This window comes from Sarcophilus harrisii, chromosome 3, assembly GCF_902635505.1.
Source record: "Sarcophilus harrisii chromosome 3, mSarHar1.11, whole genome shotgun sequence".
Lineage (NCBI taxonomy): Eukaryota > Metazoa > Chordata > Mammalia > Dasyuromorphia > Dasyuridae > Sarcophilus > Sarcophilus harrisii.
In genome coordinates, this window is record NC_045428.1 from 149,309,557 (window position 1) to 149,329,094 (window position 19,538).

Sequence of the window (19,538 nt, forward strand, 5' to 3'; positions counted from 1 at the left end):
ACCTAATGAAAAATACTTTGAAGTATTAAAATATTGAGAAAGCTAATTTATATATTATTTATCAAAAAAATGCTTTGGAAACTGTCACTATTGATATCCTCTAACATAAATATTGAACAAGAAAGTTCATGATAATTCTTCATTATTATGAAATATGATTTCATTATCATGAAACATTTTTCATATTTCAAAAATAAAGTTTATTGAGAAAAAGTGAGAAATAATAGAACTGAAGAACTATGAGGTGATTATAAAGCTTTCCTTAAAAGAAAAGTTATATATATATATATATGTTGGATTATTTGCTGTCTAAGGGAGGCGGTGGGGAGAAAGCAGGGAGAAAAAATTTGGAACACAAGGTTTTGCAAGAGTGAATGCTGAGGGCTTATACCCCAAAGAGATACTAAAAAAAGGAAAGGGACCTGTATGTGCCAAAATGTTTGTGGCAGCCCTGTTTGTAGTGGCCAGAAGCTGGAAAATGAATGGATGTCCATCAACTGGAGAATGGTTGAGTAAATTGTGGTATATGAATGTTATGGAATATTATTGTTCTGTAAGAAATGACCAGCAGGACGAATACAGAGAGGATTGGCGAGACTTACATGAACTGATGCTGAGCGAAATGAGCAGAACCAGGAAATCATTATATACCTCAACAACGATACTGTATGAGGATGTGTTCTGATGGAAGTGGATTTCTTCAACAAAGACAAGATCTAACTTAGTTAGATCAAGGATTCAATTGATCAAGGATGGACAGAAGCAACTACATCCAAAGAAAGAACACTAGGAAATGAATGTAAACTGCTTGCATTTTTGTTCTTCTTCCCAGGTTATTTATACCTTCTAAATCCAATTCTCCCTGAGCAACAAGAAAACTGTTCGGTTTTGCACATATATATTGTATCCAAGATCTACTGTAATCTATTTAACAAGTATAGGACTGCTTGCCATCTGGGGGAGAGGAAAAATCGGAACAGAAGTGAGTGCAAGGGATAATGTTGTAAAAAATTACCCTGGCATGGGTTCTGTCAATAAAAAGTTATAAAAAAAAAATAAAAATAAAAAAACAAAAAAGAGTGAATGCTGAAAATTATGCCTATATTTTGAAAATAAATGTCATTTCCTTCAAAAAAAGTTACAGAGAGGTAATCATAGAAATGCAATTGATATTGCCTCTAAATTACTTAAGTAGAATAATAAAACAGTTTTTCCTACTCAGATCAAGTCACATATGGGGTTGAAAGCAGAAATTTTCAGAAGTATTTGGTAAATACTAGTCAAAGAAATGAAACCTTGTATCTTCAACTTCAGCCCTTCTCCAGGTATTTTATCATCCAATGGACTCTATTCTTAGTCAAATTACTCTTTCTTTTCCTGAGCTAAATGATCCAAAAAAAATTTTAGATAACTACAGGGATGCCACAAAACACTATTTCATATAATAGTTACATAAAATTATCATCATACACTCATCTAACCCATACCTGTCTCATTCCTTTTTTATCCTATACCTTCTGGAATGTTACAAAATGTCACTGCAATATAATTTACTTGTTTACCCACTTACAACATTGTATTTACAGAAAATACTCTATAACATCACCAAAAGGTATGTTTTCATGGAACCAATTATTGATGTTAAGGGAGGATATTTTTATCATTGTCCCTCTAAGACAGATTATCTAATTAGTTCTTTCCAAAGGACCCATGGTAATTCATGATATAACCTACTTGTAAATACAAGTTTAGGTCAATGAAATTCTTGATTAATTGGCATATTCTGTTTTCCCAATATTTCAAATAACAAAAATTTTAATTGATATCATCAAATTTTGACTCTTTGATCAATAGGGGCAATAAAACAAAGTTAATTAAAATTTTCAAGAGACTAAAACATAAGATATAATGCATTGTTAACAGATTCTACCTTAGCAATGAGGCAACGATAACTGAAAATGAAGAATATATCTATATGTCCACAACTATTAGATATTCATATCCAAATCAAAAGCTTAGATAATCAATGCTTAAATCAACAGTCCTTTAAAGGTAGTATTTATCTATAAGCCTTTTAAAGCATAACATACTTTTGATGGAAATTCTTGAAGGTTAACATATATGTCTCAATCTCTACCATCAAATATGATAAAAAACATAAAAACCTACAATATAATGAAGGATAAAAGAAAAGGTTAGTAGAATGAAATTAGCTATAAACTGCCCCCCCCCCCAAATACAATTACTTTGAATAAATGAGCACATATACAAATTGACTGAACCTTGTGCAAGCTAAATGTGGGTACATAATTTTTACTTAGTGTGAAGATCTAAACACTAAAGTTTATCTTTCTGGTAGAAAATATTTTCCAAGTGTTACCCTTTATCCTTTAAGCAAGGTAATATTTCATCATGATTTGAAATGCACTATATTATTACTGGCAGAGTATAAAAACTTTGAAAAAGGGCCTTATGATCTGCTACTTTCTGTCAAGCTTAACTACTGCCAACTCTTGATTTGTATAGTGTAGCTTTGGGCACTAACCCAGAAAACAGATTGAACTTCTACTGAGAATAAAATATTTCATTCTTTCTTTGTCTTTGTACCTCCAGTTAATGGCACATAGTAGGGACTTCAATAGATCCTTGTCAATTAATTGATGATAGAAAACATCCCAGTTAAGTTAAAGGTTGGGTTTCAGGTGAGCAGCCTCATCTATGAGTCTCCAGTCCAACAATCAGCAAATTGTTCTTGGGTCTTACAGAAATAACTTAAGGCACAAATGGTTGACCCACTTAAGAATCTCCTTCCTCTCCTCTTCCTTGACTTTCTTTTCCCCTTCTTCCTACTAGTTCCATCACAGTAATTCTTTGCACTTTGGCACATACTTGAAAGATCCATGATTTCATTTGATGGAGCACTTCTATTAATAGAAATCACAGCCATCAAATACTTTAGTAAGTGATCTTTATGAGTTGCTGTGGCTGAAAAAAATCATGACTTCTCCGCATTTAGTTAGGCTGAACCCGAGACAGAGAACAGTCCATCACCAGTCCCCTACTTGAAGCTATTCCAGCTCAGTTAGATCTGCTAGGGGTTATGCTCTGCAGGCAAAGCCTTGAGACCACAATGATTTGAATAATAAATATGGCAACTTTCTTGAAAACTAAGCAAATCCAGAATGGGACATCCTATTCTTGTACTCTTATGCTAAAAGTAAACAGCAGCATATTTATTATTCAAATCATTGTTCTTCTTATATCAGGGCAGCTAAAGAATGATTTTCAATCTGGCAACATCGTGTCCTAAAACTGTCAATCTATGAAAATAGTATGATCAATAGCCGAAGAAAACAATGCTGCTAACAGAGGCTGGCCCTGGAAACTGTTTGGGAAGCTGTCTTTTCACTGGCTTTCTTGGGTAGCTCTAATTTTGCTCATTTTTAAAAAATCCTTTTTGAATGGGGAATGGGGCAAGGAAATAAAAAAAAAAAAAGAAAACTAAAGTAGATTTGAAGGTTGAATATTGTTAAGTTAAAGCAGCTAAACCATTTCATTTTATAGAAGTTTGTTCCACGGAGCCATAAATGTCTTATCATTGCGAATAGACATTTCTTATGTAATGAAATAACTATAAACACCTTAGCACAGTGCCTGGCACATAGTAAATGCTATATAAATGTTAGCCATTATTATTATTGTTGTTGTTTTGCACAGATCATTATTGAGTAACTACTGTGTGCAAGACATTGTATTACGTATAACTATTGATAGTGAGGTCTTTAAGAAATCTTCCAGCCTGAAACAAGTTATAAATAATCACTTTCTTCCTGTGGCTAGGATTACCTCAAAGTCTTCCCTAATGCCCCAGAATGCTTACCTAACAGCTTTAGAATATTCCCCAGGACTGTAGACTATTTGGGGGCATTGACAGTGTTTATTAGATCCCAAATGGTATGAACAGACACATTTAACAATTATCAGCATTTGAAAAATTTTTCAAAGACCTACAAAACAGTATCATCTACTAGAAAAAGTTCTCATAAGACCCCGAGTTCAAATTCTTGTTCTCACACACAGCTATGCAAGCCTGGAGAAGTATCTTTACCTCTGTGACCCTCAACTATTCCATCTATAAAATAAGGTTAATAACATTTATATTACCCCTTCCACAAAGTTATTTGTGAGAAAAAAATGCTTAAACTTGCCAATATATAAATATGACATTATTTAAAATCAGAATTTTATCAATTCTTCAGTGCTTCATTTAATTTCTGGTGTTTTAAGGTTCCATTTTTGTGATCACAAATGAATTAGATTAGAAGCAAAGCATTACATTTATTCATTAGGGATGAAAATAAGATGTAGTAGAAAGAACAATTGATTACCTATGTTCTGCCACTAACAAGATGTGATGCCTAAGGCTTTCTCATTAGGGAGATGAGAGGACTGATTTCAGAACTGTAAGGGACTTTAGAGGTCATAATCAGTGTGTATCTAATACAACTAGGTACATAACTAGGAAATAAGTGGTCACTGGGACTGTTTGGATACTACCAAGGACGCAGAATCAGGGAACCTACCACCCTTTTCCTTAGATCAAACTGGCTGAATTCTTCTCCATCACAACTTCCCCTCATTACTCTAAGTTCTACCCTCTAAGGTCAAGCAAACAAGTCTAATCCCTTAAATACTTAAAGAGAGTTATCATTTCTTCCCAAAAAGTTTTTTCTTTATCAAGCTAAAAATTCCCAGATTCATTAAATCTCATGATATGGCCTCTTATTCTCTAACCATCCTGGTTGCCTACCTACATTCTTTTGTAGCTCTAAAGTTCTCTAATCTGGAGAAAATTTGTTCAAGACATTTGTGGTTTAATTTTGTAGCTTAGGCAACAGAGATAAGTCATAACAATACATATTATGTGTGTATATCTATACATATACATATTATGTGTGTATGTATACACACGCATATATAAATGTAAACACACATATAGAGAAAAAGAAAGGCAGGAAGGAGAAAAGAAAAAGAAAGGAAAGAAAAAAAACTTTAAAAGCAGTTTCTAATCTGTGGAATCCTGGATTTTTATGAATTTTCTAATAAAAAAAATGAACATAAGCAAGCAGCTTTTAAATAATATTGTTTCTTTAACCAAATTTCATTTTGTCTATTATAAACCATGCCTCTAAAAGAAATTCTATAAGTGTTTATAAATTTATTTAAAGGTGTTAAATTCAGTATACTGTATTCAGGAAGTAATTTAGCTGAATATAGAATAGAACTTTAAAAGAAGCATTAATATATTATTTATACTAAGTATCAAATCTCATTTGTAAAAGTAAAATGCTAGAGTCAATGATCACTAAATTTCAAGGAGGATTGAGAAGTCATATAGCCCCCAAATGTATTTGGCAAGAATCCCTTGAGCCACTAGCCCAATTGATTTAGATCTTGAATTTATTTATTTGTTTATACATTGTTACACCCTCCTTTTTCATCCCCTTCCTTATCCTCATTATAATGGTAGATTGTTCAGGGCAGGGACAGTTTCTTTTCTTTTCTTCTTTCTTTCTTTTTCTTCCTTCCCTCCCTCCTTCCTTCTTTTTCTCCCTCTCCCTCCTCCAGTTTTTTTTTTTTTTTTTTGGTGAGGCAATTGGGATTAAGTGATTTGCCCAGGGTCACACAGCTAGTGTTAAGTGTCTGAGGCCACATTTGAATTCAAGTCCTCCTGACTTCGGACCAGTACTCTGTCCACTACACCATCTAGCTGTCCCTCAAACAATAATTTTCAAAGATTTACAAAGCGGTTTTTGTAATAAACACACACACACACACACACACACACACACACACACACACACACACAAATGGAAACCTAGCCCTCATCCCCAGCTACCTCTCCTGAATAGCACTAGCTAATACAGTTAGTGCTAGATGTATTTTGCAGCATTCAGTTGAATCAGTATTGTAGAGAAAGCAGTACTATAGACCAGTCACATCCTTGTGCCCAGTGAGCTAATGTAGCCACAGGACAGCCCAAAAAATGTTACTCAGGAAATAATTAAGCATGAGCACAGGTACATCTGTCTCCAAACAGGCTACTCAAAAACATACCTTTACTTGTGATAAAGAGCAGCACACAGCACCTAGACAAAGACTAGGCAAAGATTCTCTTCATCCTACATCAATCCACAATGAGTTTTCCTCACTGGGTTCACAATAGTCTATGGAGCTGAGAATCAAGTTCATTTAATTTCCTTTAAAAATAAGACAGCTGGGGAAGGTTTAAATGTGTTACTCAGTCACAAAGTAATCTTTAACCTGTAGTTAAAAATCTAGATACCCTCAGTTACTCTATTGAGGTGATGGCAAATTACACTGCCAGACAAGACCAGGTCCAGATAACTTTGATAATTAACTTATTGAGGAAAGCAGGGAGAAAAGAGACACGTACGTTTTCTATGTCTCTGATTCATGTTGGTGCAAGCAGAGTAATATGAATAATAGCATATTGTTGTTCAGTTGTTTCAGTCAAGCTAACTCTTCATAACCCCATTTTAAGGTTTTCTTGGCAAAAGTAGTGAAGTAGTTTGCTATTAACTTCTCCAGTTCACTTTGTTCAGATGAGGAAATTGAGGCAAGCAGTTAAGTGACTTGCTCAGGATCATAGTTAGTACATGGCTGGAGCCAGATTTGAATTTAAGAATATAATTCTTCCTGACTCCAGGCATAACATTCTATCATACTAGCTGCCCTATAATAGCATATATAAAAATATAAAATTAATATACGTATATACTCCATAAACAAATATGTGTTAAATATGCTTATGGATCCATATTCCCAGGTAGGTAGGAAAAAATAAAGGAAAGAAGGAAAGAAGGGAGAAAGGAAGGAAGGAAGGAAGAAAGGAAAGAAGGAAGAAAAGGAAAGGAAAGAAAGGAAGAAAGGAGGGAAGGAAGGAAAGAAGGAAAGGAAAGGAAGGAAAGAAAAAGAATATGATTTAATACCTGAAAACCTAGGTTTGAGAGCTATTTAAAATACTTAATAACTGTGTTAATAACTTCTTGTTGTTCAGTAAATTCAATCAAGTCTATAGACCATAGCATGCCAATAACATTCATGGGTTTTTCTGCTTACAGGAGCAGTTTGCCATTTCCTTCTCCAGTGGATTAAGATAAACAAAGGTTAAATGATTTGCTGAGGTTCACATACCTAGAGTGTTTGAAGTTCAAATTAGGAACTCAGATCTTCCTGACTCTAAATCCAGAGCTATATCCTTTGAGTCAGCAAGCTGCTTCCTAATAGCTGTGTGACCTTGGGTAAACAATTTAACCTTACAAATATTTAGTTCCCTAATCTGTAAAATGGGACAATAATGCTAACATATTATGATTTTTGATAATATTAACATAAAAGTAGTTTTGAGAATCAAATGAAATTCTATTAAAAGCTATTTTTAATCATAAGGCACCATATAAATGTAAGGACTCCACATTACTGAATATGGAAATTCATGTCACAGTATTGCTAAATTAGCCAAGAAGATGGTATTAACAATATTTTGAATTTCTTACTTAAGCTTACTTTTAATTTATTTGCTACCAAGATGTTTTAAGTACTTAATAAATATATTTCCTGATTGTTTCACCTTTGGCAGGAGATGACAGAGCACATTACTTATAATTTTAGAACTGCAGAATGATCATTTTATCAAAGTGGATAGAAATATGTAAATAGTTGAACTCATAGCTTCCTTTATGAAAGAAGATGCGATAGCTAAGTACTTACACACTCTGTATGCACTGGATGAACAGCAAAAAATAATGCTGCTAAAAGGGAAGATTTGGGAGCCAGGTTTAATCTCCTTCCTTTATTGTATTGTAGACCACCAAATAATATTGAGAAGACATCAATCATTAGGACAGAAATGCTACAATGCAGAAGGATGTTGACTATATGAAAACTCACTGGATAGAAACCTCCAGATAAATAGTAGTTGATCCTGTAGCAAAAAAAAAAAAAAAAAAAAAGAATGTTCAGGTTAGATTAAAAAAAAAAAAGCTGATAATTTAGAGAAAAATGGTTGCAAATAAAAATATTAAAATAAGAAGAAATACTTTGTGCATTTGGGGATAAAACTACTTTTAAAATGAATAAATCTGTCAATTCAAAGAACAAGAAAAGTATGAACATAATTAGTTTCACAGGGGAGATGGAAGAAAAGGGCATATAAAAAAGACAAAAACAGTAGAGGAAATGGAAAAGACAGAAAACTATATGTTTTAACAGAGCAGTCTAAAATAAAAAAGATGATACTTGGTAAATTAAATTGAGGATTTAATTAAGGGAATGTGCCAGTTTATGAAAAACTATTTATAAACATCTAAAGAGGAGAAATACTGGTATTCTGTGTGTATATGTTACATTAGCATCAGCTAACTGTCCCCCACAAAGTGAATAAATTGTTGGAGTTTTATTTTAGTTTTTTTTGTCAAGTGAAACATTTGTTCAAATGACTCATCTTATCCTGAGATTTTAATTTTCAATTGATCTTTAATTTCCAGTAACTCAAAACTTTATGTTTCTACAGTAAGAAGTAAATGATCTATAAACACACATGGAGGCACTGAAGATTTAGAACAACCTCTTTGCAGTGAATAATCTTACTGTAATGAAAATAACATCTGCTTGTACTTTGACAGTGAAGCAATTAGATGGGTCAGTACAAAGCTCTGGGCCTAGAGTCAGGAAGTCTTGAATTCAAACGCTGAATTCAGACACTTATTAGTTGTGTGACACTGGGCAAGTCACTTGACCTATATTTGTCTTAATCCACTGTAGAAGGAAATAGCAAATCACTCCTCTTTGCCAAGAAAATCCCATGGACAGCATTGGTGTGCTATGAAGAATTGGTCATAACAACAATGCTTTGTCAAGGGTTTGTTTGGGATTTTTTTTTACAGGTTGTTTCATATTATATGGAACTGTAAATGGAATGTTGACTCAAAGTCTGCTTATATACATATACAATTGATGTTTTTATGACCTCCAGGAAAAGTGCTGTATGTTTCAAGTGTCTGAAAAACACCTGTTCCAGAACCCCATTAATATGTTGTCAACTCTCAATAGAGAAACCAATAGTTAAACTAATTTATCATTACATTAGAATCATAGACATGAATCATAATTCATTCATTTAACCACCATTTAAAAATATTTATTATGTGAAAACACTATTATACATACATACATGTGCACACATACATACACGTATATATATATATATATATATATATATATACGTGTATGTACACACACACACACACACATATATATAGATAGATAGATACATATATAAAGATATAAAGATAAAGATAGATAGATATATATATACACACACACACACATATACACACAAACTTGGAACAACCAAGAATCACTGTGAGTTTCAGCATGGCATACCTGAAAGTCAGGACAGTGAGTGGCCGATAAGACTTGTGGCTATTGTTACTGCTAAGTTTACTACCCCAGAAGTCATGTTGCCAAAGGTCACCAAGTGGAGTTTCTGCTCGGAGATCCTACAAGAAAATTAAACAACAAAGAAATCCAAAACATATCACACAATGTTCCAGATTAGTCTAATAAAATGAATAGGAGTTGACATACCCAAGGCAGTTAACACATAAAAAGCAAAAGCTCAATCAACTGACATTTTAAAGTTCTTGTTAACAGATTTAAGAATGGTGTTATCAATAGCCAAAGCTAATATGTATTTTTGAAAATAAGCCATCTTTGGAAATCAATTAAGGATCACACTAGCTCTTTTCATGATAGCAAAAATATATAATGATATATCCATCAACTGAGGCATGGCTAAACAAATTTTGGGTTATTAACATAATGGAATATTGTAGCATTTTTAGAACTGAAAAATATTAAGAAGTCAAAGAAATTTGGGAAGTCTTACATGAATGAATATTAAGAGAATAAGGCAAAATCAACAGAATATACACAATGCTCACCTAGTAGAATAAAAAAAAACACTTTAATATCTTTGAATTCAGATTAGTTCAATGTTAATATGTCTTAATTCCAAATAGCTGGTGGTAAAATATATTTACCTCCCCTTGACAGAGAGGTAAGGCAGTAGGCTATGAAGGGGAAAACTGCATGCATTGTCAGTAATGGTTGGTATGTTAGTTTTGCCTAGCTGCTTTCTTTACACAAAAGTAGATTCTATGGGAGAAGAAGGTTATTGGGAGGTGACAATGATGTTTCAAAAAACATCAATAAAACATTAAAAACAAAAGAACCCTAATTCATTTTGACATTCAGTAACTATAAGATATTACAATAATTAAGCACTAATGCCTCTTTATACCTGACATGTTCCCTCTGTGCACAGAATACTTATAGACTTCAGAGGAAATGCTGAATATAGCAAAAGGTAAAGAAAAAGGAATCAGAATCTGACCCATAATATTTTTTTAAAAATTCCATCTTCAATGGAAATAAGTAAGGATTTGCTGCATTCTTCTCATTACATAGCATCTGGAAGATGTGATGTGTTAGGGCAGAAACTCAGCACTTCCGAATGCTTGTTAAAAAAAAATGTGTCCATCTTTTCTGTTCACATATTTTACTTGAGGTACAATGAAAACAATCTGCTGTTTTTCTATTCCCAGATCAGGGAAACCACACTAGATAAGAGAAACAAAAATAAAAAATGGCAAGCCAGTAATGAAAAATTAATGAAATCTCATGGGGAAGATTACTTAATGATAAGTTATTGATCACATCACTAAATATAACAACTAAGAATTTATTTTGGAAAATTTGGGGGAAAATTTTGGAAAAAACATATATAGATGCTTAAGAACAGGATCATGGGGTTTGGAGTTGGGTAGAATCTTAGAGTAGGGATCATCTTCAAATTCCACATTTTACAGATAATAAAATTGAGACCCAAGAACATTCAATGATTTGTTTAAGCCATGCATCTTGGCAGAGGCAGACCAGATTATCTATTTCTATAGCAAGTGGTCTATTACAACATGCTGCTCTACAAATCTAAGCAAAGAATAGTTATCATTTAGTTGAGTAAATTAACTCTCACCACAGAAATTACATTATGACATTTTTATGAAGCATAAACATAAAAATGACCTAGATAAAGCTGAATGGATTAATCAGAATACTAATGAAAATAGAGGTAGAATAATGTAATGGAAAGAATATGTGTAGAGTTATGAGAACTATAGTCTACTGCTCCAGAGCATAGATCTCCTATTAATTTAGTCATATCGCTTAACCTTTCTGTGCCTATTTCTTGTTTTTACTTTTTCCCTTTTCCTCCTTATTTGTTAAATATTTTTCAATAATATTTATTTTTCCAAATCCATGTAAAGATAGTTTTCAAAATTCACCTCTGTAAAATTTGTGTCCCAAATTTTTCTCCCACTCTTACCTCTCCTTCTCCTCCCCACCCTGGAAGGCAAGCAATCCAATATAGGTTAAATATGTGCAATTTTTCTAAATTTCCATATTCTTCATGCTATGCAAGAAAAATCAGATTAAAAGGGAAAAAAAAACACAAGGAAAAAAACTAAGCAAAGAAACAAACATCAACAACAAAAAGATGAAAATACTATGCTTTGATCCACATTCAGTCTCTATAGTTCTCTCTCTGGATGCAGATGGCACTTTCCATTCCAAGTCTATTAGAATTGACTTGAATTAACCTAATTGTTGAAAAGAGCCAAATCCATCACAGTTACATAATCTTGTTGTTACTGTATATAATGTTCTTTTGCACTTTACTCTGCATTAGTTCATGTAAGTCTTTCCAGGCTTTTCTGAAATAATCTGCTCTCCATTTCTTATAGAATAATAATATTCCATTACATTCACATAACTTATTCAGCCATCCCCCAGTTGACGGGTATCTACTCAATTTCCAGTTTTTTGCCACTACAAAAAGTACTGCTACAAACTTTTTTGCACATGTGGGCCTTTCCCCTCCTTTATGATCTCTTTGGGATTCAGATCAAAGAATATTGTGTCTCAGTTAATCTGTCAAGTGGGAATAATATATGCTGTATCTATCTTCTATATGCTATAGAAAAATATTAAGGCACTCTAAAATTTTAGTTCTTAAGAAAGTAAAAGTAAAAAAACAACAAAGAGAAAGTATTAGATATAGATTAACAAGAATGCATGACCAATGAAATATGCCAAATTTTTAGAAATGACTCTATCCATATTCCCATATCAAGTAAAATCTTCCTTTCCTAGATAGAATAAAAATAATACTGCTTTCTGGAAATTTTAACCTAATTAGGATTTTATTTAGTTATTGCTTCATTCTTTTCTTTTTTTACCCCTGAAGACAAAGAAAGGCTTTCATTCAGAAATTCTGCTACTAAGGACAGCTCTCTAGTCCATCCTTAGATAGCTAATCCATCATTAACGAAATAAGTACTCTGATACAGCAAAAGAGCTAGGAAAGCAGCGAGTCACAGTCCTGGTTCCCTTGTTTTCTATTCAAATAATAAAACAATTTAAATCATATACATAAAAAGCTATGGTCCATTTACCAAAACATTTCATTAAAATAATTGTAATTCTCTATCTAAATAAACTATTCTTGAGGGCAGTCTGTTTTCTTTAAAGTTTCTTCATTATTGATTGTACATGAGAATCAATTATGGGAAGGAGAAAGAAAGTCATCTAAAGAAGTTGTAGAAATTTAAAAAAATAACCCCACAAAGTTTAAAACCTATAATTCAACCCTTAATAACCCAAAATTATATTATAAAGTTTTCTAAGTATATAAGCACTTGTATTGCATAGGTACTAGAATGAAATTTCTTTCAAATAATTTGAAGTTCAAACATTCTAAAATGATTCTCAGAAATCAGCTAATAAGAATAAAAAGCGACGAGTATTTAGATAATACTTTTAGGTTTGCAAAGAACTTTAGATATATCATTTTGCTTTATCTTCACAAAAATCCTTTCTGATAGGTGTTATAATTATCCTAACTTTACAGATGAAGAAATTGAATGCGAGAAAAATGAAATAACTTGCCCAGGGTCACACAGATAATAAATGTCTGACGCAGGATTTGAACTTAGGTCTTCTTCCAAATAGACTCCAAGGCAATGCTCTATCCACTGGACTCCATAGTCTCCTCATAAAAGTAACAAGGAAAACCTCAAGTTCCAGCATAATTTTTAAATATAAAACAAATTTTTTTCTTTTTCAAAAGGAATGTTAATTAGGGATTTTTTTTAAACAGAGGAAAATTAGTATGAATTCTTTTGATGATAAATATATATTTAATAAATATTTGTTGTTGCTATGTTAAAGGGAGGGAATCTTCAATAGGAAATGTATTTAAAGTTAGAGCTAATTATTTAATACTATTTTTAGTGATTAAATTTCACAGCCACCAAGTACAACTGCTCCAGAGACTTTATAAACATGGTGAATTGTTTCATATTAAAGTTAGTCAGAAATTGAAAAGGATATGAAACCTATATACTACTATGGGTTTATCTGAAAACAAAACTCAAAAGCCTATTTTACTTTGTCACATATTGGGGTATATAGTTGAGAAAAGATCCTATATAGCTTGCTTCTCTCATCTAAAAAGAAAATGAATACTTAAGAATCTCTAAATATTTGATTAGCTACAGTCTATACACAGCAGGGTGCAATACTTGAAGAAAGGTCAATTTTTCTCCATAATGATTTATATAAAAGATGTATTATGCCTGAAATTCCAGCTAACTCAACTGTCTCAAAGAAAAGCATCCTAGTGAACAACAAAAAACCCAGCTCAACATTTTAAGGAAGCATCTGGAACAGAGTCCTTAACACCAATAAAATCCAGTAACAGCCTGTTTCACATTATGGTAGGCTTTGTGCCAATGAACAGAGTATCTTTCATTAAACAAAAAAGAAAGAAAAGGGGGGGGCTTGCAAGTTAACAAAAGGGGCACAGTATGGTGCCCTAGAAAACCCTGGCAAAACAATACTCAATAGCTCAATAGATATACAAAATGACTTCATCTGCTGCATCTCACAAGGAAAAGAACTGAAAATACTTAGCTTAATAAAGCCAAAACACTTTTGCTCTGTTTTTTCCCTATCTTTTGGCCATTTTTTTTTGTTCTGGCACTTAGTTAATATTTTTTATGAGATAGTCCTAATCAAAATCCAACCAAAAGAAAGAACATATTTTTTTTAAACAATTAATTTGAAAATCAACTTTCTTCTAGTTTTCAAAAAAGCATTATATGTGAATGAGTAAAGTTAGTTAAACAACTGATTTAATTTGATATACTTGCCTGTAGCCACAATCTTAATTTTCCTCCTCCTTTATTTTTAAAAAATAAATTGAAGGAATAACATCTGTCAGTAACTGCTGGATGACTTGGAGGAAAATTATTATTGAAGGAACATACCAAAACCAAACATCAACAATGGTATAGTCTGTTATCTTTACCTACATTCAAAAAAAAAAAAAAAAGGGGAAAATATATTTTATTTCTTTCTAAACCACTAAATGCTGAAGCACTCAAAATTTACTTTTTTTTTTTTTTTTTTTTTTTTTTTACAAATAACCAGTTTTCATGAAGAGATTTATCAACTTGTGAAGTATTTCAGGAGTATAAAGGTGACTTTTATGTCTCATAAACATAAGAATTCTTCACCACCTTGAGTTTTTAAATAAGTTCATTAAGTTTTTCGAGAGAATTCCACAAATGCATGTAAACTTCCACAGCAAAAATAGGTGAATGCATTTCTTAAAGTTTAAAGTTCAAGACGCAAAAACTCTCCTGAATACAACTAGATTTAATAGAAACAATATGTCATAAGTGAAATTTATTGGTGTTCAAAAGGGACTTGATTTCAAATCCAGATGTTGTTCCCTTCTAAATGTCTTCAAAGCTAATGTCTATTATTTTTTATTTGGCTTTTTATTTTCCTGTAACTGTTTGTTTGTTTATTTAACCATTCCCCACTCTTTTCCTGATTCTCATGGGCAGATAAAAGAAAAAGAATAGTATTTTCCATTTCACACTCACCATCCACTGATAAATAAATTGATGAAGACCTTACACATCTAGCCAATTGGATTCTCAAGATACAAAATGTGTAAAAGTCAGATAGCAAACAGAAATGGCTAACTACATTTTCACCTGCAACAGTCAGCATGGAATGTCCTGATATCAATGACAGTGGGTGCCATATGGCCATGATCCTAACTTTTCCTACTGTCATATCACTTTTTCCTATAACCTGAAGCATTTGAATTGCTGCCATGCTTGACTGACAGCTGCAGAGACTAGAAGTAATGTCACAGTAACTCTTGGGGTTGGAAAAGACCTAGCTCATCTAGGATAACCTATTCTTGTGCTCTCTATATGTATTTCTATAAGACCTGTCCAAGTTATCCATCTAGCCCTTATCACATTCTGTTTATAGGAAATTTAATAAAGTTCCAGAACAGCCCTTATACTTGGAGTTGTAACTGTTAGAAGCTCCTGTCTTATATCAACTTTAAATGTTTTTTTTGTAGCATCTAAAATTTTGTTCTTAGTTCCATTCCTGATTCGAAGTAGAACAAGCTTAACTTTTCCATATGTTAACTATTCAAATACTTGAGGAGAGTCATCATGTTCCCTTATGATAATAATTAATTATTCTCTTTCCAAAATTTTTCCACTGAACCTGGAACAAATGTGGAAATTTGGCAAGTTGTAAAAGTATAAGGATAATGAACTGGTGATTGCTGTGGGAAGTTCTAAATCTATGATTCCATGACCCTAAGAGTAAAGTTATGATTTTTTTTAAAGCAGAAAAAAACACAAAGATAAACTTGATGATATAACCTAAGGTCTCTTCTGGATTTGATTCTATGATCCTAAGAATCCAGTAGAAGTGAAAAGGGAATCACACTTTGTGGTATTACACTAAATTTTAAATTAGATTTTATGCACAATCCAAAAAAAACCCAACTGATGGGGGAAACATTCAATCACTAGAGATAACATTTCCCATAAAATATATCATATCAATAATTTTGATTTTTTTGATTTTATTAAATTTAAAAGATTTTACACAAACAAAATCAATGCAACTAAGATTAGAAGGAAAACAAATCTGGGAAACAATTTTTACAGCAAATATTTCTGATAATGGTTGCATTTCTCAAATATTGAGAGAATGGAGTTAAATTTATAAGAATATAAGTCATGGTCAAAGGATATGAGCAGGCAGTTTTCAGAAAAAGAAATCCAAGCTATCTATAGTCCCATGAAAAACTCTCTAAATCACTATTGACTAGTGATTGTAAACAACTCTGAGGCAATCCCTTAAACCTATCAGATTGGTTAATATGATAGAAAAGAATAGAATAATGTTGGAGAAGATCTGGGAAAATTAGGATACTAATATACTGTTGGTGGAGTTGTGAACTGACCCAACCATTCTGGAAAGTAATTTGGAACTATACCTAAAGGGCGATAAAGTTGTGAATATTCTTTGATCCAGCAAAACTGCTACTAGATCTGTATCCCAAAGAGATTTTAAAAAGGGGGAGGAAGGTAGGATAAAGGATGCATTTGTATAAAATATTTATTGCAGCTTTTTTTGTAGAGACAAAAATTGGAAATTGAGGGAATGTCCATCAATTGGGAATGGCTGAATAGGTTGGGGTACATGATTGTAATGGTATGTTATTGTGCTATGAGAAATGAGCAGACTGATTTAAAAAAAAATCTGGACTTACTGATACAAATTGAAATGAGCAGAATTAGAACATTGTACACATTAACAGCAATACTGTATGATGATCAATTATGAATGATTTAGCTATTCTCAGCAATACAATGATCCAAGATACTTCCAAAGTGATCATGATAAAAATGCTATCTACATCCACAGAGAGAACTGATGGAATCAGAATGCAGACTGAAGCATACTATTTTTCATTTTCTGTATTTCTTTTCATGGTTATTTTTCTTCAGCATCTATTTCTGATTAATATGGCTTTAAAATGTTTTGTGAATCTGAACATATATTACCTATATCAATTTGCTTATTATCTCAAGGGAGAGTGGGGGTGATAGAAAAAGAGAGAGAAAACTTAGAATTCAAAATTAAAAAAAAAAAGTGTATCTCAAAAATTACCTTTACATATAATTGGAGAAAAACAATACTTTATTAAAAAACAAAGAAATTATGTCAAATCGAGAATGGGTATTGTATTTGGGGCCTAGTTTGGTTGTTAACATCAGTTTAACAGTCATAATGAGTACAAACCTTATTGTTGACAATGGCTTCTGAATCATCAAAGACAAAATCTCCATCATAACTATGGGCAAAGCACACAAAGGAAACAAATGCCACTAGAAGCTTAGCCCAGTAAGTGGGAAGAATGGTTGTTGGTATAACATTATCCAAATTAAGATCCACCTCAGCCATTTTGAAAAGTGTTGGTTCCAATATTGATGCTTCAGCATTATGTTGATTAGAAATCTGTAATATATAGAAGAGATATTTTAACAGAAAAGAAATTCTAATGTTAAGTAAATTCATGAGGAAATGTAAAAATTAAATGGACAGACTATATTACTTATGATAATTTTAATAGTGAACACATTAAATTGGCAATAAATCATATAAGATCAAATCATGAAATTTCAGTGGACTCTCAATTGTAACCAACCATTAGAGTAATTGATTCATCACTACAAAGTCCTAGGACTTTGTGTTATTTTTAAAAATCTAGATTTTTTTTTTTAAATATCTAGATACCTGCCTTCTAAGCCAATCAACCGAATGTCCATTTTTGTAAGATATTGAGCTCAAGACTTTGTAAGGAAAAAAGGTATAAGATAAGATTCCTGTTTTGAATAAGAAAAATATTATTTATTTCTTAGAATTTTATTTATAGCTAGGAGAAACCTGGGGATCATGAAGTATAGATGAGATATTGAGCGCCAGAGAGATTAAATAACTTTCCAAGGCCATCCAGATACTAAATAATAGAGTTGGGATTTAACTCCAAATTCTTATTCCAAATCTAGCATTCTTTCAACTATATCATGATATTTCAAGAACTATCAATGCAGTGGTATGAGTACTCCCATTTTCCACACAGTAGATGTTGTATGAATGAGTAGATGGTAGAATCACATAAAAATCAAAATATAGGAAATAAATTACAGCTCAATATAAAAAGGTTACAAGACAGTTTATGATTAATTATTCTTAATTATGGACATTGAATTGGTCTGTCAAGGCTTCATGGAAGGAAGATGTAAACAATCTTCTTCTGAAGGATTCATAGGTAGAGAAAAGGTGAGGAGAATAGTATATGTCAGGAAACAAGGACACTGTTCATTCAAAAAGGACACTTTTCCTTAACCAACATAATGGATACTCAAAAAATAGCCACTGAGTGCATGAAATGAATACGTGTGTGTGTGTACATATATATAGAGAGAGGATATATGAGAATATATGAAATAAACATACATATATATTTATATGTGGATGCAAAATACAATGCTCATTATTAGAAATACACACAAAAAAGTACAGTACATCATTTCTACCTTCAAGGAATTTGTAACCCAATTAACAATGCAATTAGGGTTAGGTGATTTGCCCAGGGTCACACAGCTAGTGTCAAGAGTCTTAGGTCATATTTGAACTCTGGTTCTTTTTACTCCAGAGCTAGTGCTCTGTCTATATATGAAGTAATCAAAAGATTTTGTGGAATTGGTGGGACTGGAATTAAATCTTGAAAGAAGTATTAAGATTTAGGTTTGTAAAGAGAACAGGGAAGGGTATTTAGTATAAAAGAAGTGAACAAAGTCAGGAGAGCAAGAACGAATATGGTGTAGGACTCAAGTCAGTGATTGACATTAATGTAACTGGAGCTTAAAAGGATTTTTTTGGAGAGTAGGGAGGAAGTAATCTTGCCTTACCAAGGTGAGATAAAGTGATGGAAGGCTGAGAGTGCCATGCAGGGGAGTATAGACATTCTAATAGATTCTTGGCAAGAGGGATGGCATTTGTTTTAAGGAGATATAGACTCTAATGGTAGCGGTGGCAATGGAAAGAAAGGATAGCCAATCACATTTACTAAATGTCTACAATGTGTCAGATAGTATTCCAGGGACTGGGAACACTGATAAAAAATGAAACAATACTTGCCCTCAGGAAGCTTATATCATATGGAGGAGATAGCATGAATTCATTTAAATATATACAAAATAAAAACAGAGTAACTTTAAAGGTAAAAAGCACTAGTCTCGCAAGAAAAGGTAAGGATATCAGACAATGACAAATTTAGGAAGTGGCCCCTGATTTGAGGAAATTCAGGATCCTAGGGCTAAGGTGGGAAGAGGGGATATTTTAAGCATGGTAATGATGAATGTAGAACAGCCTAGGAAAACAAATAAAGGAGATCAATTATCATATATGAGGAACAAAAAAGTCAGTTTGGCTAA

General features: G+C 32.4%; 1 protein-coding gene across 1 annotated transcript in view; it reads right to left on the reverse strand.

Moving 5' to 3' along the window:
• TMTC4 (transmembrane O-mannosyltransferase targeting cadherins 4) overlaps window positions 1-19,538 on the reverse strand; it is a 93,486-nt gene that overhangs the window by 62,952 nt on the left and 10,996 nt on the right. Inside the window, exons 2-4 of the mRNA XM_012546242.3 lie at window positions 17,341-17,556; window positions 9,469-9,584; window positions 7,795-8,008 (exon numbers count right to left, since the gene is read on the reverse strand). Of these exons, the coding sequence (XP_012401696.2) occupies window positions 7,795-8,008; window positions 9,469-9,584; window positions 17,341-17,556 (546 nt within the window). The remainder of the gene's footprint in view (window positions 1-7,794; window positions 8,009-9,468; window positions 9,585-17,340; window positions 17,557-19,538) is intronic.